This window comes from Hypanus sabinus, chromosome 7 (genome assembly GCF_030144855.1).
Source record: "Hypanus sabinus isolate sHypSab1 chromosome 7, sHypSab1.hap1, whole genome shotgun sequence".
Classification (NCBI taxonomy): domain Eukaryota; kingdom Metazoa; phylum Chordata; class Chondrichthyes; order Myliobatiformes; family Dasyatidae; genus Hypanus; species Hypanus sabinus.
In genome coordinates this window covers 45,993,031-46,019,904 of record NC_082712.1, presented here as the reverse complement: position 1 = coordinate 46,019,904, position 26,874 = coordinate 45,993,031, and the positions used below count along the sequence as shown (strand labels likewise).

The following is a 26,874-nucleotide window of genomic DNA, read 5'->3' as shown; positions in this document are numbered from 1 at the left end:
GGGACAAACAGTCCATGAGCAGGGTGAATGGGATCCTTCACGATGCCTTTCTTCGGCATCTTTCTGTATATACATCCTTAGTGGGTAGAGTGGAGCCAGTGTTACTTTGAACAGTTTGCTTGCCCGTTGCAGAGCCTTTCTGTTCACCTTCCAGGTAGTACCAAGGAGTAGTATGTTCGAATGCTCTCCAATGCTCATCTGTAGAAGGACACGGGTACAGATGTGCATAGTGCAGTTCTCTTCAGCCTCTTCAGACAGCCAAGGCATTGTTGAGCTTTCCTGATTGTGTAGAACGTTCTGGGACCATGTGCACTTCCAGGAGTTGGAAATAACTGGCAGTTTCCACTGCTTTGCCGTTGATGTAAATGAGGATGTGTGTGGTGCGAGTTTTCCTGAAGTCCAATGACCATCTCCTTTGTCTTGTTGACATTGAGAGCGAGGTTATTTGTCTGGCACCAGGCTCTGAGCTCTTTCATCTTCACTGTGTAGGAGCTGGGAGAGCGTCCGGTTGTTGTTGGTGATGAGCCCCATCACCATTGTGTCGTCAGCGAACTTGACAATGTGATTACTCGGGTGTTTGACCATGCAGTCATGTGTGAGCAGAGTGCACAATAGGCTCGGCACACAGCACTGGAGGGGGCACCTGTATTGAGGATGATGGAGAGGGAGGAGCGGTTGTATATCCTGACCGTCTGAAGACTGTTGGTTGGGAAGTTGCACCGGGGTATGTAGACCGAGAAGTAGGAGTTTGTTCAGAATTTCCTTTGGGACAGTAGTGTTGAATGTCGAACTGAATGCTGAAATAAAGTTATATTTTATTGTACAAGAAGACAGTCAACAAATTAAAATAATGAATCCTTTCACTGTAATGCCAGAGAGGTTAGGTCGTACTGACGTATACTTTGGCCCATTATTTATTGGAGGTCACAGTCACATACGCATTACTTGTGTTACTCTTCTGTCTGGATGTGATGGTCATTGTTGACAAAGACAATGCTTTATGCAATTTGGTAGCAGACCAAGTCATTCCTCTGAAGGTCATTAATTAGCAGACAATGACATATCACAGTGTTAAAGAGTTCGAATCACATTTAATTTGAGTAGATTTGCATTCGCCACAAGACCTTCTTGTTATTTCCGGAATCATATAAAACTGCAGTATGAAAACAGGCCCTTCAGCCTACTTCCATGCCAACCATCAATATTAATCTACATTTAATACCTTTTTATTATTCTCATCAACCCCTTCCAGTTTCAACAACTATCTGCAGACTTGCATTGATTTACAGCAGCAAATTAGCTTTACAGCATAGGGGACAAGATTGGAAAGCTGTGTGATCACAAGGAAAAAGTGCAGATTGCACTGGAGGTCAGGATCGAACCCAGGTCTCTGCCACTGACAAGCAGCGGCTCTACCAGCTGCATCACGGTGCCACCACTCTTCTGTCTGTTCCCAATGCACATCAAGATTTCTACTGATGATCTGTTGAAGAGGGAGTTCTCCAGTGTCTGATGTAGTGGATCTATTTCTGTTGCTCGCAGAAATTTCTATTTCTGATGCTGAGTAATGTGATTGCAAGTAGATACAAAGAAGTTCAAATGCAATCATGATTGTGTCATCACACTCTTCCCTTACACAGGATAATGTGAACTTCATAAGATGATAATAGTCTGGCCAAACAATGCTCTTTGCATGACTGTAAGCATGTTCTATATTTGCAACTGGTGAGGTTAGTCCAAATTGGCAGGTGGATTTTGTAATCTCCTGCATCTCATATGATGTAGGCACTTAGCACACCTGGTAGTAATTTGGAAAATGTGTAGGTCAGGTGGTTAACGGCTGGATTGAGTTGTACTCTGAACTTGGGAAGACATCATTAGTGCACCGTTAATTGGTGTGTGTCCTCCGAATGCTTGACCTTTATGTACCTGTCAACAGCTGATTGGTCATCATTTCGGAAACTCAGCTGTGATCATTTGAGGTCTCCATGAGTATCAACTGGCTGTAAAGCCTCATGAACAACTCTCCCCTGTCTCTACCCATGAAGGTCAGGAGGGGCACAAATTCAGCTGGGCAGTCATGTCACAAGCAAACATGCAGCATGCAGCTGAATTCCTGAAAGCGTGGTCTTCCGCAAACAATCCTGTAAACAAATGCTGACAGCAGACAAAACTCTAGACCACAATGTATGAAGTTCGCCATGCAACCAGTGACAAGATTTCCTCCCCACATCACAACTGAGTTTCCAAAATCATAACCAATCAGCTGATTGATAAGTATAGTAAGGCCAAACATAAGGAGGACACACCACAAATGAACAGCGCATTGTTGATATCTCCTCATATGGTGGAAACATGTTTGCAAGTAAATTTCCAAGATCACAGAACAACTCAACCCAACTTAGCATACCTATTTGCTGAATGCAAATCAAAAATTTAAAGTTTCTCTCTTTAGGAATGTCAGGCAAACACATGAAATCTTGTACACCAGACAACTATACCAGCATTATATTTGTCTTTTTAGGTCATTAATAAGCAATACAGAAATCTTGAGAGTATCACGGCCAAAAGGGAAATCAAAATGCTTAGTGGGAAGCAATAAAACTGCAGACGTTGAATCTGAAACAGTGATAGAAATGTGTTCTTCCAGCATTTCTGCTCATTTTCATTGTTGAAGTCAAATAGTTAAAGCCCATTCCTCATAATATTTTGAAATGCACATGGTATTTGATTTGCGGGGAACCTGTGGGACACTTAGTGAAGTTCTGTCCCGTATTCTTCAGCAGAAGTGAGGAAGAGCTGCTTCCTGGCTCTTGTATCCAACATGCTTTGGGTGAAATGGAGCAGCTGGAGAAAGTTTTGTTCTGGTGGTTCAATTTTCTTTATTTTATTATTTGCTGCTGAAACCATTATTTTCTAATTTTGCTGTTTTTGTCCTTGCATTCATGCATTCTTTAGCTGTGAGGATAACAGACCCTTCATCAAGTAAGAATGATCTGAATAACTTACAAGCGTCATGTTGTGTGGCCTTTGACATGTACTGAAAGCTGGCCCCATCCATAATATTCTTCTCCATTGTCGCCTCTGTCATCTGCATAGAGAAGGAAGAGCAAACTGTGTAGAGGAACCAGGAAATTTATTTAAATATTCACAGAGCTGCTTAGCAACAGTGTTCTTTTCCAACATATTCATAAATAATATTTTGCTTTATTCAAGAAGAGGAGTTATTGGACAAGTTTGAGCTAATGTGAACAGTGCAGTGCATGGGGTATACCCATCTATATAATAATCCAGGATCCTTTAAGAAGATGTCTTCTTGAGGAAACAAGGGACAGGCAACTAATACCTTTGCAGTTTACTTTGAATTCTCCTGTTAGTAAGCAGGCTTGGTTATGATATCGCGAAAAAGAAGTAAAACCTTATGTGTTTTGTATAACTACTTACAAGTGCTTTGCTATATTTGAGTACTATCCAAAAAAGTAAATTTAGCTGTGTTCAGTCAAATAAGGCAAAGGAGCAGAATTAGACCATTCAGATGATGTTTCTGCAGTTCCATCATGGCTAATTTATTATCCCTCTCAACCCCATTCTTCTGCCTTTTCTCCAGAGCTTTTGACACCCCGAATAACCGACCAATCTCCTCTTTAAATGTAATCAATGATTTCATGTCCACAGCTGCCCATGGCAATAAGTTCCACAGATTCACCACCTTCTGGCTCAAGAAATCCCTTATTATCTTTGTTCTAAATGAATGTCACCCTTCTAAAGCTCTGCCCTCTGGTCCTGGACTCACTCAGTATAGGAAACATCCTCTTCACATCCACTTTATCTAGGTCTTTCAATATTTGACAGGTTTCAATGAGATTCCCCCCCCCCCCAATTCTTCTAAACATCAGCAAATACAGGCCCAGAGGCATCAAAATCTCCTCATACAGTACATTAACCCATTCATTCCCAGAATCATTCTCGAGAACCTCTAGACCCTCTCCAATGCCAGCACATCATTAAGGGGCCCAGAGCTGTTAACAATACTCCACTTGTGGTCTGACCAATTCCTTATAAGGCCTCAGCATCACATTCTTGCTTTTATATTCTAGTACTCTCAAAATGAATGCTAACATTACATTTTCCTTCCTTGCCACTGACTCATCCTGCAAGTTAACCGTCAGGGAATCCTGCGCAAGGGCTCCCAGCCCTTTTGCCGCTCTATTTTTGAATTTCTCTCCATTTAGCAAATAGCCTATACCTTTATTCCTTCTGCCAAAGTGCATGATAATGGAGTTCCCAACACTATACTCCACCTGCCACTTCTTTTCCCATTCTCCTAATCTAAGTCCTGCTACAGACTCTATGTTTTCTCAACATTACCCGTCCCTCCTCTTACCTTTGCAACATCTGCTAACTTGGCCACAAAACTATCAATTCCATCATCAAAATCATTGATATATAATGTGAAACAAAGCAGTCCTAATATCGACTCATGCGGAACACCACTAGACACAGGCAGCCAACCAGAATAGGCCTCCTTTAATTCCCACTCTTTGTCTCCCTCTAGTCAGCCTGTCTTCTATACATGCTAGTATTTTCCTGTAACACCATGGACTCTTATCTTGCTTAAGCAGCCTTATGTACATCACCTTGTCAGAGGCCTTCCTAAAATCCAAGTAAACAACATCCACTGACTCCTTTGGCTATCTTACTTGTTATTTCCTTAAAGATTTCCAACAGATCTGTCAGCAAGATTTCCCCTCAAGGAAACCATGATGACTATGGCTCACTCTCTCATAAGCCTCCAAGTGCCTGGAAATCCCATCCTTAATAATGGAGTTTGACATTTTCCCAGCCACAGTAGTCAGGTTAACTGGCCTGTAATATCCTTTTTTTCTGACTCCCTTCCTTCTTATAGAGTGGAGCGGCATTTTTCCTCATGAACTATTCCAGAATCTAGTGATTCTTGAAAGATTATTACGAATGCCTCCAAAATCTCTTAAGCTACTTCTTTCAGAACCTTAGGATGTAGTCAATCTGGCCCAGATGTTTTACCGACATTCAGATCCTTCAGCTTCCTGAGGGAGAAGTGAGTGTAATAGCAATTGCACACATTTCTGCCCCCTAACCTTTTCAAACTTCCAGCATTAGGTTTGTGTCTTCCACAGAGAAGACTGATACAAAATACTTATTCAGTTCATCCGCCATTTCTTTGTCCCCCATTGTGACATATCCAGAGCCATTTTCTGTCGGTCTAATATGCACTCTCACCTCTCTTTTGCTCTTTATATATCTGAAAACACCTTTTGTATCTTCTTTTATATTATTGGCTAATTTTTTCTTCATATTTAATTTTTTTCTCTCTTTCTGGCTTTTTTAGTTGCCTTCGGGTGTTTTTTTTTTAAAAAGCTTCCCAATCCTCTTAACTTCCCACTAACTTTTGCCCTCTCTTTTGCTTTTATGCTGCTTTTGACTTCCATTGTCAGCCACGGTTGCCTAGCCTCCCTTCAGAATACTCCTTCATCTTTGTGATGTATCTACTGTATCTTACACCTTCCAACTTGCCCTTAGAAACTCCAGTCATTACTGTTCAGCTGTATATCTGCTCGAGCCCCCTCTGGCCAGTTTCTCTCTCATGCCTCTGTAATTCCCTGTACTCCACTGTAATATTGGTACATCTGACTTTATTTTCTCCCTCTCAAACTTAATAATTAATATTGCTTAATTAATTCATAATAAAGAAGCAGTGAGAGTAACATGCTTTAATTTGAGCAATAATTAAAACAGGAAAAAATTAAAATATTGCAATACCAGTGATTGCCTTTGCATTTGTTCATATGATAAGACACTCTCAAAGCAAAGGTCTAGTTTTGGGCAAATGAACAGTTTGGGTAAGAAGTGACCTTTTAACGGAAAATGTTCACAGCATTAATAATTTCAGTTTGTTCTTCTGGTGAAGAGTCTTCTCCTGTGTCTGTTATCATCCCCATTCCACAGCACGAATGATGTGTTTTTGTGACCATTTTGATTTCACTGCTAACAGCAAATTAACTCATTTATTTCCTCTTATTTAATTTCTCTTGTCTTTTTTGCTTTCGAAATCTTATTTCTACCTTGCATTTTGGACGGGAGGTGGGATGAGCCTTCTGGACGGAGTTGGGAAGAGAGACCTTACGATCTGTTTCCTGCTGGTTTTGTAGAAGTTCTGATCTAAATTTGTGGAATCATGATCTAATTTCCCTGGAAGCTGCTCTTAAGTGCTAATCATCAACCACAACAGATATTGCTTAATATTCCTATGCTGCTTATGTTTATTGATGTTGCTTTCCAACTGGTAAAAGTCCATAATGAAAGACACTTAAGTCAATTTAAATATTATGCAACTTACAAAGAGTACCCTATTCTAGATCAGTAAAGACACAGTGATTAAAATACCATTTAAAAAAAAAGATAACTTGAAAAGATGCTTTTTAATTGGGGATTGGAAGACTGAAATAATTAAATTTGACAAGAATTTCCATTTCTTAGAAAAAAAGTGAAAATACATGAAATAATTTGTGTTTTTATTCTTTACAGATCGTGGGTCATTGGTGCCATAGCCCTCCTTTGCCTTCTTGGACTCACGTGGGCTTTTGGACTAATGTTCATTAATGAAAGCACTGTTATCATGGCATATCTCTTCACCATTTTCAACTCACTTCAGGGAATGTTTATATTCATTTTCCACTGTGTTCTACAGAAGAAGGTTAGTTCTGTGTGTCAGAAGAACATATTTATAACTCTTATGTGGGCTGAGAGGAGCGTAACATCTGATGACTTCTCTTGATCTTCATAGTAATGGTTTTACTATGTTATCATAATAATGAAGAAGTCAATTGCTGTGTAAGGAGCTTAGAAAAGACTTGTCAAAGTTCATTAATTTTTCTACACACATTAACCTTTACCCCTTTGTTTAACTATCTTTAATTGTCTTTTCAGATTTGAGTGTTTATTGTTTAAACTCTGACCTTCTGAAGTCAGAAAATACTAATTTTAGAGTAATCAATGTTCTATTAATGTTTTAGTACGTCTGTATCAGCAGAAAAATTATCTGCTCAGAAGTAGTTTGTAATTTTAATGAGATGATAAAGATGAGAGGTTGCTGTCGTAACCCAGTATGTTTCTTTGCAGTGATAGGGTAAGGAGAGCATGATAAATCAGACTGAGATCAGAAGGTTTCTTCTCGTCCAGATGGACTGACACTTTATATTTTGAGACATCGAATTCATCATTTTTCTACAACTTTTGAAAGTTGTTTTTGAAAGATTTGTATTTCATATCAGATGCACCAGATGCTTTAAGATCAACATTAACGTGGTGATAGTATTCCTCCGTACAGTCGCTTGATCATAAGGTGGCCACACAATCTCCCATGCAGTGTTGCGGAGAATACTGAAGAATGTGGGCCTGAAAAGAGTGCACTTGGTACAGTTTGCCCAGGGCTTGCTACACTTGGCTGTAACTAATTTTTGCATGTAATTAGAATCAGATTTATTACTGCTGACAAGTATGATGTGAAACATGTAGCTGCAGTGCAATTCAAAAACATACATTTTACTCTAAGTTACAAAAGGAAATGAATAGTGCAGAAGCAAAGGAATAACACAGTAGTGTTCATGGATTCATGGGCTGTCCAGAAATCTGATGGTGGAGGAAAAGAACCTTGTTGAGTGTGGGTCTTCTGTACCTCCTCCCTGATGGTAGGAATAAGACGAGGGCATGTCCTGAACGTGAGGGTCCTATGTGAAGGATGCTGCCTTTTTGAAACACTGCCATTTGAAGATGTCTTAAATGATGGGAGGATTTTTCCTGTGATGGAGCTCACTGAATCTGTATCCCACTGTAGCCCCTTGTTTTTCTGGGATTTTTGCTGAAGCTTGATAATGCAATTCTGAAATAAAATTTCTCAGTAATCAATGCTATAAAATTATGTCAGGTTTATAACCAATTATTGGCAGAATCCGAGCCAATGATGCGCAGAATTTAAAATAATTTAAAGTGAGAATTTGTTTCACGCAGGTAGTGATTTCAACTAACTCCAATTCTTGGGTTCATAGTCCAGATCAAATCAAAACGTAGAAGAACATAGAACAGTACAGCACAGGACTGGGCCGATTTAATTCAATGTGACTGATTTAGCCTTACTGAGACTGAAAGTAACATCAGTTACAATTTGACTGTTCATTACAACTCTTCACTGGTGGAATAATGTGACTTTGGGGCTATACATCAGTGCACCTGTATACAACTTAGGAATCTACTCACCCCCCACCCCCCAACCCTGAGAGCATACTTGATAGGAATTCTCCAATCTTCCATGAAGTGCTGCCTCTTTTATAGACAAAAGATTACATCTATGAGTGAATTACCTTCTGAATTGATGTAAAAATTCATGGAAGCTTCATTGTGTAGTTGTAACTCTTCAATTTTTTGTTTCATTCCATGCAAATTTACACTACAACGATAGTGGAAATCATATAGAAAATGTATGTCACCATTTTCTTAATGGAACTGAATTGCACCATGAGTAATCCCTTACTTAGAGCAAGCATTCAGTCTCTCTGAGCCTTACATTTCCCTTTATACTTCAATATCTCCTCATTGGGGCATGTGAAATGTAAGATAGAACATCCAACAGTTCAGCACAGGAACAGGCCCTTTTGCCCACAATGGCTGCATTAAAGACAATGCCAAATACGATTAAATCTCCTCTTGCTGGTACATGATCTACATCCCTCCATTTCCTGCATGTTCACGTGTCTAACTAGCAACTTCTTCCACCACCACCCCTGGTAGTCTGTTCCAGACAACTATATATTAAAAAAAACCCCATACACCTCTTTGAACTTGCCTCACCTTAAGTACACGGCTTCTAGTAACACAGGGAAGAAGGTGTTGGAGGAATGGTGCAGAGTGCAGTCTAATGGATGGTGTGAGTGATTGTCTTGAACGCTTTTGTTGTGATCGCAAGACCCCGATGAACATTGGTAATGCAAAATACCGTGAGTCCAAATTACTGGCTCATTGGTGAGACTGACAGTGGAGGAGCTGCATTTTCTTGGTTGTTGCGCAATCAAGAACTTCAAGGTCATCTGTTGCGGTGCCAGTGAAGGACAAACCGGAGCTGGCTGTGTGCTGCTGGATTCCACACTGGGTTGGGGGCTGGCCCTTTCCGAGAGTGCTGCTTTCCCGTGTCCACCTCCAGGAAAACAAACTGGATTGCTTTCATCTGCAGCTGCACTTGCACAAGACAAGGAAACTCTGTGTATTGCTCTTGCAGAACTGTGGCTTCGGGACAATAATAATGCACCATCTATCTACAGGCCATGACACTGAGGGTCTTAGGATATATTATTATTATTTTTATATGTACAGCGGCATGCAGAAGTTTGGGCACCCCGGTCAAAATTTCTGTTACTGTGAATAGTTAAGTGAGTAGAAGATGAACTGATCTCCAAAAGGCATAAAGTTACAGATGAAACATTCTTTTCAACATTTTATGCAAAATTAGTGTATTATTTTTGTTTTGTACAATTTTAGAGTGGAAAAAAAAGGAAAGGAGCACCATGCAAAAGTTTGGGCACCCTATGAGATTTGAGCTCTCAGATAACTTTTATCAAGGTCTCAGATCTTAACTAGCTTGTTAGGGCTATGGCTTGTTCACAGTCATCATTAGGAAGGCCAGGTGATGCAAATTTCAAAGCTTTATAAATACCCTGTCTCCTTAAACCTTGTCCCAACAATCAGCAGCTATGGGGTCCTCTAAGCAGCTGCCTAGCACTCTGAAAATTAAAATAAATGATACCCACAAAGCAGGGGAAGGCTATAAGAAGATAGCAAAGCGTTTTCAGGTAGTCGTTTCCTCAGTTCGTAATGTAATTAAGAAATGGCAGTTAACAGGAACGGTGGAGGCCAAGTTGAGGTCTGGAAGACCAAGAAAACTTTCCAAGAGAGCTGCTCATAGGATTGCTAGAAGGGCAAATCAAAACCCCCATTTGACTGCAAAAGACCTTCAGGAAGATTTAGCAGACTCTGGAGTGGTGGTGCACTGTTCTACTGTGCAGCGACACCTGCACAAATATGACCTTCGTGGAAGAGTTATCAGAAGAAAACCTTTCCTGTGTCCTCACTACAAAATTCAGCGCCAGTACTGTGCAAAGGAACATCTAAACAAGCCTGATGCATTTTGGAAACTAGTCCTGTGTGCTGATGAAGTTAAAATGGAACTTTTTGGCCACAATGAGCAAAGGTATGTTTGGAGAAAAAAGGGTGCAGAATTTCAACTGTTAAGCACGGGGGTGGATCAATCATGCTTTGGGCTTGAGTTGCAGCCAGTGGCATGGGGAACATTTCCTGGTAGAGAGAAGAATGAATTCAATTAAATACCAGCAAATTCTGGAAGCAAACATCACACCGTCTGTAAAAAAGCTGAAGATGAAAAGAGGATGGCTTCTACAACAGGATAATGATCCTAAGCACACCTCAAAATCCACTATGGACTACCTCAAGAGGCGCAAGCTGAAGGTTTTGCCATGGCCCTCACAGACTTAGACATCATCGACAATCTGTGGATAGACCTCAAAAGAGCAGTGCATGCAAGACGGCCCAAGAATCTCACAGAACTAGAGGCCTTTTGCAAGGAAGAATGGTTAAAAATCCAAAGGGGTTGTTACTAAATACTGACCATGCAGGGTGCCCAAACTTTTGCATGCCACTGTATATGTATTTTATAACTATGATATTTTGCTATCATAATTATATGTGCTATATATTGTGTGTGACTGTTGGTTCTGTGTTTTGCACCTTTGCCTCATAGGAATGCTATTTCATTTGGCTGTATTACTGTGTATGGTTGAATGACAATTAAATCTGAACTCGAATTTGAAGCCTCTTACACATTTTACAAAACTGAAATAAACAAGTTTCTTTTTAATAGCATTCTTCTTTTGTGCTTGACAATGGATAACTTGTATGTCTAGTGGATTTTTGATGGTGAAGCAATTAGAACATCAGATCTTTCATTTGTGAGCATCTGATCAATAGCAAGATAATGAGACTAGAAAATATGACAGTATGTTCTTTGAAAGGTTAGAAAATGTAAGTCTTCTTCAGCACAATTGATTTAATTTCATTTCATGTCATTAAAACATCCTTGACATTTTAATCCTGTATTTATAAACACAAGGACATTTGAATTAATTTAATCCAGTTGGGTAAGATATATTCATAACTAGAAGCACCACATACAATCCTTCACAACATGCAGACACTCAAAGTGAATCTCACATCTGTGAGATCTTTTTCAATCCCCATGTTAACAGTTTTATCATTATGAAAGACTTTCTTCTATGAGAGGCTATTCAGCATAGACGTTTAAGTAATTAATCAACCTCAGAGAACCTTCCATGATCCTTGCCCCTAAGGCCCTCAAGTTACAATCAGAGACCTTCAGCAGGAGGTATGATATAGATTCCACAGAGTTACATAAAATGAAAAAGACCCTTCAACCCAACTTGTCCATGATATCTCTGAGCTAATCCCATTTTCCTTAATTTAACCCATATTCTTCTAAACTTTTTAAAATTCCTTTTTAAATGTCACCCATGTACTAAACCTGTAGGTCAGGCACCATGTGTGGAGAAAGGGACAAAAACATTAATACGATCTCAATCCCAATTTAATTGCCATATAAAGTCATCTGGCCTCACTGTATTAAAAATACTCCTTTTATTGTTCTACATATTTTGTTTGCATTTTCTCTTCTATCTAAAAGTAACTTTGTTTTCCCTCTTTCCCGATTGCACTGAAGGGTCCCAGATTTGAATCATTAAGTTTCTCTTTCCACAGATGCTCCCTGATGCAAAGTGCTTCCAGTACTTTTCTGTTTTGATCCTACCTTAGTCAAGGTGTCATTCACAACACAAAACTGCCATAGTAGCTTTCACAGTTTGTATTAACCTTTTCTTGTTTTCTTTACTTAACTCCAGTGGAATTGTTTTAGATTCGGATACATCTGCATGATTTGTATCTGGACAAGCAGTCATTTATTGTTTGTAAATAGAAACTATCTGTAGAGCCCATCCTAGATTAGCATTGTATTGTTGCAATTTCTGATGAAAAATATAATTGTTCTGCTCAAATTTCTTACTGGGTATGCATGAGTTTCAAGAGTTGAAGTATCACAAGTAATTTAAAAATAAAATAATATATATGTTCTATTATTTAAAGAGACAAAGACTACAATTTAATAGTTATTTGAAGGAATGCCAGTTTACATGTATAACATTAGTTACAGGACTAGAAAACTATTTAAGCACAAATCATGGCTCAGTATGTCATTCAAAGCTCACTTAAACCTACTCTAAGAAAGTAAGATTTTTTGAAGATGTCTTAGAATTGGAGTTCATATTTGCTGGATGTTCTGATTAACCTTAAGGTTTGTCCAAGATCTTTAAGTTAGGAAATAAACAAACTAGAAAATAATTCATGAGTTGAGTATTGGATTTATGAAATGAAAAATTGTTGAGGGTTTTTTGAGTGTGTAGTTGAGGGAAACCAGGTGATGTACTTCTTTTTGATAATGCACCATGGAAGAGATTAATTCAAGCAGATGAGATCTGGTGGGGTATGCAAATATACTGGTGAAGATTGAGATTGGGTAATGGACAGAAAGCAGAAGAGGACTCAAAGCACAGATGACCCAACTCTTCACAACCTATGCTCATGACTTGTGTGAATAGACAAAGTGTAACAAGTGTTTCCAGGTTTGCTGTTATCACCGAGTGAGTGGAATTATGGGTTGTGATGAGAATGTAGAGAGGCTTCAAGTTCAGTTCATTTGAGTTAACTTGAATTCTCGACATGGTACTGAACTCTCAAGTTAATTGAATATCAATCTCATGTTATTGATTTAAAAAAAACACACACTGGGGGTACTAACTGAGATTTATGTTGTTTAATATGGTTTACTGTCCTTTTAGATAGAGAAGCTAACTGAATGGGCAAGGACATGGCAGGTGGAAGATAAGTGGAAAAATATGTGAGCATCCATTGTGTTGGGGAAATAATAGAAAGGCAGTGTGTCTTATATAGTGACAAATTGAACAGTATTAGTGTTAATAAGTCACTGATATCTAACATATAGAAGATATAAGAACATCAGTGACAATGTCTTACTACAATTATGTGGCATCCTGGGGAACCCACACCTCTACCAATGTGGGCAAATCTGCTCTTATTACCAAAAGAGGGATGTAAAAAGGAAAGACATCAGATGTTTGTCAAATTTAATCTTGAGTTTCTATATTGATACAAGGACTGTAAGGAACACACAATCAAAGTTAAACAATAAAATTATAATTAAACATGGAGGAGAGAGACTAGAGCTTATAATCATGGAAATCAGATAATTATGGAATGGGAGAACAGAATTAGAAAGAGAGCCTTAAGTTAAACTGTTGCCTATAAAATTACGGAGTTGGTTTGAACATTGCGTTTGCAGTTTTAAGACAGTGTGGCTTTAATGACACTTATGGAATTACCTGCCTTTCATGTGCTGAGGAACATATTCAAAGCAGTGTGTTTCTACTGAGATAATTGTAAAGAGAGTATACTTCCTTCTCCATAATAAATGTCTTTTCAATCTCAGGCTTTTGATGGAAAATATACAATGGGTATATTAATTGAAGGTTGACTCTACTTTTTGATTGATTTTGGTAATAACATTGACTCAGTTCAATTCATCTAGGTGGCATAAACAGAACTACAAAAACTTAATGTGTTCCAGGACTGAGATTTTTTATGCAAGTTCTTTTTACACTTTTTAGGTGAGGAAAGAATATGGCAAATGCTTCCGTACTCAGTGCTGCAGTCGGAAAAGCACGGACAGTTCTATTGGGTCAGCAAAGACATCCGGTGCTCGAACTCCCGGTCGATACTCTACAGGCTCTCAAGTAAGCCCTCAACGTAGAAAATGCACTTTTGTTTCTAACTTTTCACATAATTTCCTTTCATCCCCTTCTTTCACCCACCCACCTTCCCCTTACCTGGGCTCACCTACTTCCTGCCAGCTTATGCTTCTTTCACTCTCCTTAGATTTTTATTCTGGTTTCTGCCCCCCCCCCTTCCCTTTCTATCCTGATGAATGTTCTTGGCTTGAAAAATCAACTATTCATTTCCCTCCATTGATCCTGCCTGACTTGTTGTGTTCCTCTAGCATTGTGTTGCTATGGAAATTGCAAGTTTTCTTCATGTAGATTTTTTTCTAGTAGAAGTAACTGTTAAAAATAATTTATCTGAGATCCTCTGTTAGCTCACAAAAAGGCAAGTTGAGTGTATTGTCACGTGCATGAGTACGTGTACGATCAGGTGCAATGAAAATCCTGCAGCAGCATCACAGGCATGTCTTATCAGATCATCAACATTCAGAGGAAAAAGCCTAAATTAAACTGGCTAGAGGTTGAAGCAGTTGGTTGGATCAGGAGAGGCTGAAGATCAGTGTAGGGGTGGAGGTGCCCAGAATCAAGCTGGTGGTGGTCACTGGAGCTTTTTTGGGTGATAGGTTATGGAGGAGAATCTGAGACTAGTCAGTTTCTCAGCATTGGTCAAGAATCCTTTCTTTAGTTGCTCTGTTGTAACTTTGGCAATGAGGTGCAAGCATACCAGGAGTGATCAATGATGCTTACTACCCACCCAAAACATTGCTACCTCTTTTTGTGGGAAACACGTTGTGATTAACCCAGGCTTGTGCTAGAAATGGCTACAATGATATTCCAATTCAGAACTGAGTTTCTGAATTGAACAATGCTGAACTGAGTTGCTGTGCAACTGAGTTTCCAGTCAGACCACTGCGAACTAGCCTAATGCAGTCCTTTCACAACCAAGACATCTGCAGATGCTGGAAATCCAAGCACACACACAAAATGCCAGAGGAACTAAGCTTTTGGGTTGAGACCCTTCATCAGGTCCTGACTATACTGTTTTCCATAGATGCTGCCTGGCCTGCTGAGTTCCTCCAGCATTGTCCTCATACAGTCCCGTTTAACATTTAACAAAATAATACGATTTTGATACTTTAGAGCTTACTGAACAACCTGATTCCTATATGCAGTCTCCAGTCACACAATCACACAGTATCATATGCACAAAGAAAACTTTAAAAAATATATAATTATCAGATTCTAATTGACTTTCAGCTATTCTTTAATGGCAGTCTTTTACTGTGCTCTATTCATTTCCTTATTGCAAGCAAAAATGAAGAATGGAATCTTTAACGCCTTTCAGTGAAAATTTAATGTCATCTGCCTACAAGCTGGGCTGTATTTATTTCACAGCACTCAGTAACAAGACACCCCAGTAATCAACTTTCCATGATCAATCTCAAATCTTCTGTGAGTCTGTCATTATTGGACAGATGTGTGTCATCCTTTGTTACGTGATCTTTGTGGGCGATCACAGTTAAAGCCCAATTAAACCATCAGGACAAAAATTAATCTTTCCAAATTCAGGAGTGCGGTCTGCTGTTTCACAACACAAACTGAAGCTTGAAAATTAATTAAAAATCAAATTGATATGCAGAATTTAAATGAAGTTACTTAAAGAAAAATTTAAAAATGGAAATCTTAATGTGTATTTCCTTAGCTTTAGCACAGGGTATAAAAGTTTTATGTACTCTCAAAAAACCTTGATCGTGTTACTAAAATATTATTGTATAAATCCTTAGGTGTATTTATTAGGCACTGTATGAGGAAGTAAAAAGGAAGGGATTGTGAGGTCTTGGTAAAATCATTACTATTCTTCCTGAATTCATGTTTCAAACATAGAAAACCTACAGCACAATACAGGCCCTTCGGTCCACAAAGTTGTGCTGAACATGTCGCTACCTTAGAAATTACTAGGCTTACCCACAGCTCTCTATTTTTCTAAGCTCCATGTACCTTATCCTAAAGTCTCTTTGAAAGACCTTATCGTGTCCGACTCCTCCATCATTGCCGGCAGCCCATTCCACGTACTCACCACTTGCTCCGTAAGAAAAGAAACTTACCTCTGACATCTCCTCTGTACCTACTCCCCAGCACCTTAAACCGGTGTCCTCCTGTGGAAACCATTTCAGCCCTGGGAAAAAGCCTCTGACTATCCACATGATCAATGCCTCTCATCATCGTATACACTTCTATCATGTCACCTCTCATCCTCTGTCGCTTCAAGGAGAAAAGGCCAAGTTCACTCTACCTGTTTTCATAAGGCATGTTCCCCAATCCAAGCAACATCCTTGTAAATCTCCTCTCCACACTTTCCTTCCTTCCACATCCTTCCTGTAGTGAGGCGACCAGAACTGAGCACAGTACTCCAAGTGGGGTCTGACCAGGGTCCTATATATCTGCAACATTACCTCTTTGCTCCTAAATTCAATTCCACGATTGATGAAAGCCAATACACCATATGCCTTCTTAACCATAGAGTCAACCTGTGCAGCTGCTTTGAGTGTCCTATGGACTCAGACCCCAAGATCCCTCTGATCCTCCACACTGCCAAAACTCTTACTATTAATACTATATTCTGCCATCATATTTGACCTACCAAAATGAACCACTTCACACTTACCTGGGTTGAACTCCATCTGCCACTCCTCAGCCCAGTTTTGCATCCTATCAGTGTCCTGCTATAACCTCTCATAGTCCTCCACACTATCCACAACACCTCCAACCTTTGTGTCATCAGCAAACTTAGTAACCCATCCCTCGACTTCCTCATCCAGGTTATTGATAAAAATCACGAAGAGTAAGGGTCCCAGAACAGATCCCTAAGGCACACCACTGGTCACTGACCTCCGAACAGAATATGACCCGTCTACAACCACTATTTGCCTTCTGTGGGCAAGCCAGTTCTGGATCCACAAAGCAATGTCCCCTTGGATCCCATGCCTCTTTACTTTCTCAGTAAGCCTTGCAATAGGGTACCTTATCAAATGCCTTGCTGAAATCCATATACACTACATCTACTGCTCTTCCTTCATCAATGTGTTTAGTCACATCCTCAAAAAATTCAATCAGGCTCGTAAGGCATGACCTGCCCTTGACAAAGCCATGCTGACTATTCCTAATCATATTATACCTCCCCAAATATTCATAAATCCTGTCTCTCAGGATCTTCTCCATCAACTTACCAACCACTGAAGTTTATAATTTCCTGGGCTACCTCTACTCCCTTTCTTGAGTAAAGAAACAACATTCGCAAACCTCCAATCCTTCGGAATCTCTCCCATCCCCATTGATGATTCAAAGATCATTGCCAGAGGCTCAACAATTTCCTCCTTCGCCTCCCACAGTTACCTGGTGTATATCTCATCCGGTCCTGGCAACTTATCCAACTTGATGCTTTCCAAAAGCTCCAGCACATCCTCTTTCTTAATATCTGCATGCTCAAGTTTTTCAGTCTGCTGCAAGTCATCACTACAATCACTAAGATCCTCTTGTATAGTGAATACTGAAGTAAAGTATTCATTAAGCACTTCTGCTATTTCCTCCGGTTCCATGCCCACTTTCCCACTGTCACACTTGATAGGTCCTAGTCTTTCACATCTTATCCTCTTGCTCTTCACACATTTGTTGAATGCCTTGTGGTTTTCCTTAATCCTGCCAGCCATGGCCCCTTCTGGCTCTCCTAATTTCCTTTTTAAGCTGCTTCCTGTTAGCCTTACAGTCTTCTAGATCTCTAACATTATCTAGTTCTCTGTACCTTTTGTAAGCTTTTCTTTTCTTCTTTGCTAGATTTATTACAGCCTTTGTACACCATGGTTCCTGTACCTTTCCATAACTTCCCTGTCTGATTGGAATGTAGCTATGCAGAACTTCACACAAATGTCCCCTGAACATTTGCCACATTTCTTCTGTACTTTTCCCTGAGAACATATGTTCCCAACTTAAGCTTCCAATTTCCTGCCTGATAGCCTCATAATTCTCCTTACTCCAATTAGATGCTTTTCTAACTTGTCTGTTCCTATCTCTCTCAAATGCTATGGTAAAGGAGATAGAATTATGATCACTATCTCCAAAATACTCTCCACTGAGAGATCTGACACCTGACCAGGTTCATTTCCCAATACCAAATTAAGTACAGCCTCTCCTCTTGTAGGCTTATCTACATGTTGTGTCAAGAAACCTTCCTGAACACACCTAACAAGCTCCACCACATCTAAACCCCTTGCTCTAGGGAGATGTCAGTTGATATTTGGGAAATTAAAATCTCGCATCACGACATCTCTTATTATTACAGCTTTCCATGATCTGTTTCCCTATCTGCTCCTCAATAATAAAAAATTCAATTGCAATATAATAAAGCCATGTTAATTTTAGCCATCATAGATACAACACAGGGCCACTCAGCCCACTGAGTCTATACTAATCTTCAACCATTTACTACATTTTGTTTTTTCCCCACATTTTCAATAACTCTACCTAGATTTTACTTCTCTCTTTCACACTGGGGCCAATTTACAGTGGACAATTAATCTACAACGTATACGCCTTTGGGATGTCAGGTCAAGACGAGGTAAAATTAATGTGCACACGCCTGATGAGGTACAGGTACAATGAAAAACTTGTTTGCAGCAGCATCACAGGAACCTAGATTGAGAAAAAAATAAAGATTATAAAACGGGACATTAGTCCAAAACAAAACACAATCAGAGACAAGTACACGGTAGTGCAGTGTTGTGGTCCATAGTGTTCCATCACTGAGATGGTGTTAGGGTTGTGCAGACCTGTTGAAGGACCTGATGGTAACAGGAAAGTAGCTGTTCCTGAATTTCGTGGTGTGGAGCTGCATGTTTCATCCTGCCTGATAGCAGCGGTGAGAAGAGGGCATGGTCTGGATTGTGCAGATCCTTTTTGAGGCAGCACTTCTTTCAGAGTCTTTCAATGTTTGAACACTTATGTAAATAGCTGTGCCCTGTGGCACAAATGATCAAATGCAGGAATGTGGGATTCAGCTGAGCTACTCCGATTTATCACTGACACAGACCCACGAGGCAGAATGGCCTTCTTACAAGCCATACATTTTCTATTATTCTCAAAATAATAATAATTATTATTACCTTCTATTATTACTGTGTCTGCCAGATGAAATGGATTCATGGAACAATCTCTTAGTTTGTTTTAGTTATTTGTATGTGGTTGTGATTGTGATGGGATGTGTTAGCATACCTGTTTAAAATGATTTAGTTGTTTTCTTTAGCAGTGGAATTATTTGGAGCTGGATCAATGATATTTGTGTCTGGAAGCTTAAGGGAAAGGGAGTAAGCAGCTCCATAATCTGAGGTGACAAGGTGTTAAGAGAAGTCTGAGAGATGCAGCCTGGTTGGTTATGCAGATAATTGCAGAGACTGTCCTGAACTCCATTGTTGATTGAACTATCTGTTCTGGACAGGAATAATTGACTCACTTGTCTTGTGCTGTGGTTTTCTCTAGAGCCGGATTAGAAGGATGTGGAATGATACAGTTCGAAAGCAGTCCGAATCTTCCTTCATCACAGGAGATATCAACAGTTCAGCGTCATTGAATAGAGGTTAGTGAAAACGAGGAAGCCTTTCAGTTATTTTTGTGTTAGTTTGTAATAACATTGCTGATGTCTAAATAATGTATGGTCATTTTGGAACTTAAGCTTCTTGGATTGGGCAAGGGTGAAATCTAAATATATATCTCATAAAGTTAAGAATATCATTGGCTGGGGTTTATTTTAATGAATGACAAAGTAAAATTGCATGCTTATAATATTGATTAAATAGTTTTTTTTCCAAAAATGTAAAGGAATGCAGTAATTAATGGATTAGTTATGATATTTACAAACAATTGAAGTACCTAATTAGTTCATCAACCAGAGGTTACACTATTTCCAAATAAGCAAACGTAGATCTTCTAAATTTATTCAGGGTTTAAGTTTCCACTGGCTTGCATCCGTCTCTGCTATTTTCTCCCCATTTGTAATCTTCTGCAGGGAGTTCAGTGTTCCTCAATTAATGCGTGTCAATTAAGTTCTGGATTCATCGGAGCCACAATGTATATCTGAAACTAGCTTCTGCATTCAATGTTAAGTGAAATAACTTTTAGTGAAAGCAGATAATCATTTGTTGTGTATTTTGCAGTTTCTTAACGTGGTGAGAACTGTACCAGGGAAACTCAAAACAGAGAGATACTGTGTGCTTAAGGGTGTGTTATTGATTTTTTTTTTCAAATACCTGATCCTTTGGAGAGAGTTTTGATTTTGTGTCTATGCCAGATTGCAATCACTTTTGCATTTAGCTTACTTTAGTGTATTGTTACATACTTTATGATTTTTTTTCTCCAGTCATCAGCAGTAAATCACTATTTGTCAAATAATAAATTTTGCACTGGAGATTACTTTCTGCAGATTTTACCATATGCTAAGCTTGCATTTTCATTTTGCTATTTTTTGTTCAAAATTTGCTGAGCTTATGACTTTGATCAACCAATCTCTCAAGTGCTTATGTTCTTGTGTATGGTTGATGAATGGTGGCCTTACCAAATGATAATCCTTTGATCAGTATGTCTTCACATAAACCGCATGTTTGTTTCAATATGTGTCAGTCTTGTTTCCATCTTCACATGACTGTGTCAGTCTTGATGGAAATACACAATATATTTTTTGTGATGACCTCTCTTAGTAGTTGGTCAGCTATATCACATTTCGATAGAATGATCCATATGAAGGACAAGCTGTCAGTGGGGAGCAGATTGGAACTATTCTGGAGATACTTCTTTACAGTGGTAGTGATCCATTTGGAAAGATGATTTTGAGGGTTCATGCACACTAACTAAAGTGTCAAATGGACTCTTCCTGCTTGTTGTGATAGTAACAAATCTGTGTTGAGTTTAATGTTGCTACACCCTATCCTCATTATTTGCGGGGGTACGTTCCTCACAGTCAACACATTGTATGGAAAACGTGTAATGTGAATAATTACTTAAATGGAGAAAATAGGGATGCATTCTGGAGGGCTTCCTAAATATGTTTTATCTGTAATTTATTCACATTCTCATACCAATATGACACAAAAGCAGTACCAGAAGGCAACATTTGTATCATATTTCATCAATTTAAGGTAACATTCAACATAATAAATCGTAGAAAGTTAACATACTAGAGTGTACAGTCCTCACCAACAGTGACAGGTGTGTTGGCTCCGGGAGATGAGTGATTGTGCAGTGGTGTCGGACAGATTTACATGGATGAGGTGGATGGTTGTGGGTCGTCAGGATCATCAAGGACAGCAAGGGGTGAAAGAAGACTCACAGAACTCTCAGAACTGCTGGCAGCAGGAGATGATAATGGTTTGAAGAAAGTGGTGAGGGGTGTTTGCTTGGCAGCATTTTGTTATTTTGGCATAAATTTGCTTGAAGGGAAGAAGGATTGACTGCAGGGAACAACTGAAATGCTGACCCCATTCTAAACTTGGGTCCACGTCCATCGCCATTTGTGCCAAGTGTTCCCCAGCCTTAAAAAAAATTCTGCAAGTTGCTTCACCATAAAATCCTTCACCTGCAAATCGACACTTTCTTCTTCATTGTTATCACCTTCAGACTGAGTTAAATGCAGAAGGACATCCACACTTATTTCTTCATCATGAGAATCCAGGGGTTCTACCACGTCAGCAGTCTCGAGATCTGAGAATCCTTCTCCACCAATTTTGCACGTAAGCAGAGTCAACCTATCCTTTGCTGCCTTGAAACCTGACACAGTCTTTTCATCCTTACTTATGTAAGCGCGTTTCAGCATATCCACACGCTGCCAAAACCAATGCCAGACGGGCGGGAGTGAGACTGTGAGGTGCGTGCACGTGACTTGTATTGGCAGGAAAGTGGTGCTTCTCGTCCCAACAGCCTTGCATAACTGTGAGTTTTGGACTCGTATAAGGAGAAGTTGGTAGAAATAGGTTTGACGCATAACTGTGAATTTGCATTGTCTGAAGACACATATAACGAGGATAGGGTACTTTGCCAAGTGCTGACCCCATTGACTGATAATGCTGTTGTGCGTGCCCAGTACGACTGTCGGGGTGCTTCAGAACTCGATGTTCCTGAAATAGAGATTTAGATCAGCATTGATCATCTGCCCCTGTAGTCACTTTAGACGTCTGACACTGAAGGTGGACCAGAAAAGATGCAAGTGAAAATTGCATCAGTTATCACCAGCTCCCACTGGTATTTCTCTCAAAAATACAGCTGAAGATGAATTTGAGCATGTTGTAAATGATCATGAGACTGGGTTTCAGGTGAGAAGGAACATACACCAGACATGAGATAAGAAAAATATAATCTTCCAGTGACACCTGCAGGGATGGAAGGATTTTTTTCCTCTCTCTCCCATGTTGCAAGCACTAATTTGGCTAAATTGAGCTGAGTGACTTCAGTCTTTGATGATAGCCAGCTTCAGCTGTTACATTGTAGATTACTCACATCTTTACACCCATAAACAACTTTGAAATTGTGACCATTCTCAATACAGTAAACTTGATTAGTTTTATTCAAGTTTGCACATATAAACTTTTAAATATCCACTAGTTCTGCTTTAATAAAAGTCTAAGTCAACTTGATCACCTCAGGTGGACCTGAGAACGGGTCTCTTCTGAAAACAGGCCTCAGACCTGAAGCCTGACCAGATGAATATTTCCAGCAGTTTAAGTTTTTATTTCAGATTTCCAGTACCTGCAGTTTTTCATTGATTTTCATTTACCGAGTGATTATACTTGTTTTTCTCACAATGGAGAAGCCTTCTGGGTTATTATGAAGTGCCACGAACAAGTGTGTTACCCTTTTGTCATCACCTCTGTCTTCTCCCAGACAATCACTGATCTCCACACATGCATGTGCTTGGATACTTCTGCAAGGCCCAGGCCAACATGAACTGGGTTAAGTGATTGAGATATTGTGGTTGCAGCTTTAGACACGACACCATTTGGCAGATGCAGAGGTGGCTTGTTTGGGAATTTGTCTTTGAAAAGGTGAGTGAAGAACTGTAGCTAGATGTTTGAACAATATAACAGAGCCATGATTACCTTCCTTTCCAAACAAATCTAATGCATTGGATGAGCAACTTTCAAAAGAAAACCGGGATTTTTTCTTACACCTGACCAAGAGGATATAAGGATTTGAGAAATAACATTCTGCCCATGATCCCAAGTTATTCATACAATGACACCGAAGGAAACCACTGAATCCACCAGTTGCATGGAACGAATCGTATCAATCACACTCTTGTGGCCTGAACTCCCTGTAACTTGTCTCTTTCACATGTCTATTAGTTCCCTTTTGGTCATTAATCTGCACCAAGGGGTGCATTATACAAACATTATACCAGCTTGTCTTTGGGCTGTGGCTGAAAGTAGGAGCACCTGGGGGAGAATCCCAGAGCGTCACAGAGAGAATGGGCAAACTTGGGTCAACACTGTAGTATAACAGTTGGCACATTGCTGTACAGCACCTGTGACCAGGGTTCAGTTCCCCTTTTTGTCTGCAAGGAGTTTGTATGTTCTCCCCATGAATGTGTGGTTTTCCTCTAGGTACTCAGGTTTTCTCCCACATTCCTAAAATATATGGGTTAGTGAGTTAATTGGTCACATAGGTGTTATTGGGCAGGGTGTGCTCGTCGGGCCGGAAAGTCTTGTTAGCATTCTGTATCTCTAAGTTAAGGGGCTAAATCCAGTTAGATGATACCCAAGGTAAGAATGGAACCTGGGTCTCTCGTACTGTGATCCAACCCCTGTCCAACAGCTAACCAAATCCACTGCCTCCTATACGCAAGAAAGCAACAGGGAACACTTATTTTCCCTTTTGCGGCCACTGGCTTCATTGACACTTTGGCATATGTTCTTATAAGCAGCAAAAAATGAAGCCACAACAGTTAATGACCTGGTGCTGGTGAAAGAGACTTAAGAATTCTGTATGCTCAAACCTTTTGGAACATTAGAACAAAAAATTGCAGCCCACTTGGTGTTTCAAAGGCTTCCTCTTCTTTGTGAAGGAAACATTCAAAATGTTGAAGCTTATGCAGGTGAGTTAAACAGATCCAGGCATCCGATGGATATAAATGTCAACAGGGTAGTAAATTGGTATAAGACATGCTAAGCCCTTAAACCCTCTTAAGTAACTTTCCTTAAACCTATTGTGCCACTCTGAACCTAAGCCGTACTGTTTTGGAAAGCTTCACCTTCTAGTACAGATTCCAGATGGCAGCCTTGGGATTCCGATAAGCCAGCATGTGAATTTTAAATTCAACAGAACTGAATTTCTGAATAAGACCACGAGACACAGGGGCAGAACTAGGCCATCTGATCCATTGAGTCTGCTCTGCCATGCAATCATGGCTGATCCTTTTTTCTATCTCCCCCTCAACCCCAGTTCCTGACCTTCTCCCCGTAACCTTTGATGCCATGTCCAATCAAGTATCTATCAAACACACCAACAACTTGGCCTTCACAGCTGCATGTGGCAACAAATTCCATAAATTCACCAGCCTTTGGCTAAAGAAATTTCTCTGCATCTCTGTTTTGAAAGGGTACCCCCTATCCTGAGTATGTGCCCTCTTAACCTAGACTCTCCCACCAAGGGAAACATCCTTTCCACATCTACTCTGTCTAGGCCCTTCAACATTTGAAAGCTTTCAATAAGATCCCTCACCTCATCCTTCTGAATAGTTTTCCAATTAGGATACATCTATTCAAGGCAAAAATAACTCCCACAATGTTTGCTACAGTATTACACTGATTAGTATTGGCAATTTTATTTTAGGATAGCAAATCTGCTGTAAATCAATTAGTAAATCATATCTAGCGCTGTGGTACAAGCAATTATACTCTGTTGTTTGTGATTTACCATGGAAACAAAGAAGCTTTCATGAAGTCAAAATGAATGTGCAATTATTTTACATGTTTCCAGTTATAGAGCCATGTGTTAGCATACTTTATGGTCTTTGAAGAGTTTTTCTTTAATCTTAACCTTACAGCATAAACCGATGGGCACAAGAAAAAAAATCTTAATATACCCAGCATGCCAGCCAGCATCAGTGGAAACTGAATCACTTTTAACATCTTTAGTTGATGACAGATTGATGGAAAATCTTGGCAATTCTGGACAATGTTTCTCACCCTCTGCATGCTGCCTTGGCTGAACAGAGGAGTAATAGATGAAGACAACTGCGCTGCTCCAAAAAGCGCTATTTGAGGTCATTCTTGCCTTCCACTGTTAGGCTGTATAATGAATCACCCTGTAGCCAGGGATGTGATGATACCCTCTTGTTAGACTGTGGTAATTTATTTTTTATTCTTTCTACTTCTCTTCTAATAGTTATATTTGTGCACTTGTATTGCTACTGTGACATTATAATTTCCTTTGGGATCAATTATGTATCTATCTATCAATTATCTGATCTTTTTCTCTCAGCATTGATGACTGCTGAGTACTTCAAAGATCAAAGTAAATTTATTATCTAAGTACATATATGTCACTCTGAGATTCATTTTCTTGTGAGCAAACTCAATCAATCCAATAACCATAACAGAGCTAATGAAAGACCACACCCAACTTGATGGACAAACAACCAACGTGCAAAAGACAACAAACCAGGCAAATACAAAATAAAATTAAAAATAAATACTTAAATAAGCAAGCAAGAAATATTGTGAAAATGAGTTGAAGATTCCTTGACATTGATTCCATAGGTTATGGGAACAGTTCAGAAAAGGGGTGAGTGAGGTTGAGTTCAATTATCCCGTCTGCTTCAAGAGTTTGATGGTTGAGCAGTGATAACCGATCCAGATCCTGGTGGTGTAGGTCCTGAAGTTTCAGTACCTACTTCCTGATGGCAGCAGCAAGAAGAGAGCATGACGTGGATGATTGGGGTCCTTGATGGATGCTGCTTTCCTGCAACAGCACTCAGTATAGATGTGCTCAGTGGTGGGAAGGATTTTACCTGTGATGGACTGGGTTGCATCCACTTCTTTTTGAGGCTTTTTGAATGTCCATTCAAGGATATTGATGTTTCCATACCAGTCCATGACGCAACTAGTCAATACAATCTTCACTGCACGTATATAAAAGTTAGTCAGAGTTTTAGATGACATGGCAAATTTTCACAAGTTTCTAAGAAAGTAGAGGCACTGCTGTGTTATCTTCATGAGAGCACTTACATGCTGGACCCAGGACAGATCACTAAAATGATACCACTGATATATTTAAAGTTGCTGACCCGCTTTACCTCTGATTCCCTGATGGGGGCTGGCTCATGGATCCCCATTTTCCTCCTCCTGAATTCAATAATAAGCTCCAACATTTGAGTGAGATCTTGTTGTTGTGGCACCACTCAGCCAGATTTTATATGTATTTATATATACATTTTATATGTAGATATGTGTGTTTATATGTATATAGTTCCATGCTATATACAGTATATAGTATTGTGAAAAAGTCTTAAGCACATGTAAAAAAATATATAAAAATAAAAAATTCATAAATAAATGAAATGCATATTTACTATAAAGAATGTTAAACAGTAAAAAACTAAAATGAATATTTGGTGACCACCCTTTGTCTTTCAAACAGCATCAATTTTCTTATAAAACTGCACAAAACTGTTGTGCATTTTTGTAAAAGAAAATAATCAACTAGTGGATTGTTCCAAGCATCTTGGAGAACTTGCCACAGTTCTTCTGCAGTCTTTGGCTCGCTTCTGTCTCTCCAGGTAATCCGAGACAGTCTTGATGATGTTGAGATCAGGGTTCTGTGGAGACCGTACCATATGTTGCAGAACTCCCTGTTCTTTTTCTCACTGAATATT

At 39.5% G+C, this 26,874-nt stretch overlaps 1 protein-coding gene across 8 annotated transcripts in view; it reads left to right on the top strand.

The window, feature by feature from the left end:
- adgrl3.1 (adhesion G protein-coupled receptor L3.1) overlaps window positions 1-26,874 on the top strand; it is a 573,597-nt gene that overhangs the window by 497,575 nt on the left and 49,148 nt on the right. For all 8 annotated transcript variants that reach the window (XM_059974620.1, XM_059974623.1, XM_059974622.1 and 5 more), the window contains 3 exons: window positions 6,565-6,733; window positions 13,854-13,979; window positions 19,494-19,590. In XM_059974620.1, coding sequence (XP_059830603.1) covers window positions 6,565-6,733; window positions 13,854-13,979; window positions 19,494-19,590 — 392 coding nt within the window. The remainder of the gene's footprint in view (window positions 1-6,564; window positions 6,734-13,853; window positions 13,980-19,493; window positions 19,591-26,874) is intronic.